Source organism: Solanum tuberosum, unplaced genomic scaffold, assembly GCF_000226075.1.
Source record: "Solanum tuberosum cultivar DM 1-3 516 R44 unplaced genomic scaffold, SolTub_3.0 scf00017, whole genome shotgun sequence".
NCBI lineage: Eukaryota > Viridiplantae > Streptophyta > Magnoliopsida > Solanales > Solanaceae > Solanum > Solanum tuberosum.
In genome coordinates this window covers 3,186,873-3,187,813 of record NW_006238943.1, presented here as the reverse complement: position 1 = coordinate 3,187,813, position 941 = coordinate 3,186,873, and the positions used below count along the sequence as shown (strand labels likewise).

Below are 941 nucleotides of genomic sequence, written 5' to 3'. Positions count from 1 at the left end.
GCAAAGTGCCCTGAACTGAAGAGCCTTGGTGCCATCCTGCGAGAGCGGAAGGAGAAAGGCGCCCAGGAGCAAGAACAAGGCGAAGGGACGACGCAGTTGGGCTTGATAGGGCTATGCGGAGCAATCACCAAGCAGCCAGAGAAGCTAAAAGGATGCGGCGTGCAATATGTCGACCTTAAGATCAATGGAAAGCCCGCTTGTGCTTTGGTCGACACGGGTGCAGAGGTCAATCTCATGACCAAGAAGGCAGCAACGAGGTTAGGGCTGAGTTACAGTCCAAGCAGCGCCCAACTCAGGACAGTCAATGCACCCCCGACTCCTGTGAATGGAGTTGCGCATGGAGTAAGCATCACGCTGGGCGAGTGGCAAGGTAAGACCAACTTCACTGTTGCTCCTGTAGATCTTTTTGACATAATTCTTGGGCAGGAGTTCTTCCAGCAGTGCCACGCGGCGATCGACCCTCACCTCCAACGACTTCTAGTCATGGAGCAAGGAAGATCATGTATGGTGCACATGGTCCAGGTGCCGAAGACGGAAGGACAAGTCCGCCTAACGGCCATGCAGCTCGAGAGAAGACCTAAGAAGAAGGAGCCAGCGTCTAGAGCCACCATTGCAAGTTCGAAGAAAGACAATGGTGCAAAAGGGTCCCTGCCGCCACGCATGAAGAAGGTTCCAAAAGGGAACAATGCCGTAATGCCAAAGAAGCCACCGAGGCGCTTGCCTCCTAAGAAGGAGGACGGTCCTAAGTCCGAGCTAGAAACGATATGGAAGACAATGAAGGCGTTGCGCAAGGGCCTTGATCGAGTCAATGGACTATTGGTCGCGCATGCCCAAGGCTCGGATGACAATGTAGCAGTAATGCGACGCGGTCGTCGCATCAATAGGTGGGGGAGAATGTCACGTCCCGCCACGTCACAGTGAAATTTTGCGTCCGGATAGGG

The 941-nt window shown here is 54.3% G+C and overlaps 1 protein-coding gene across 1 annotated transcript in view; it reads left to right on the top strand.

Moving 5' to 3' along the window:
* The window catches only part of LOC107058121 (uncharacterized), a 1,809-nt gene extending 888 nt beyond the window's left edge, over window positions 1-921 (top strand). The window contains exon 2 of the mRNA XM_015303460.1: window positions 7-921. Coding sequence (XP_015158946.1) covers window positions 7-921 — 915 coding nt within the window. The remainder of the gene's footprint in view (window positions 1-6) is intronic.
* The last annotated feature ends 20 nt before the right edge of the window (window positions 922-941 follow it).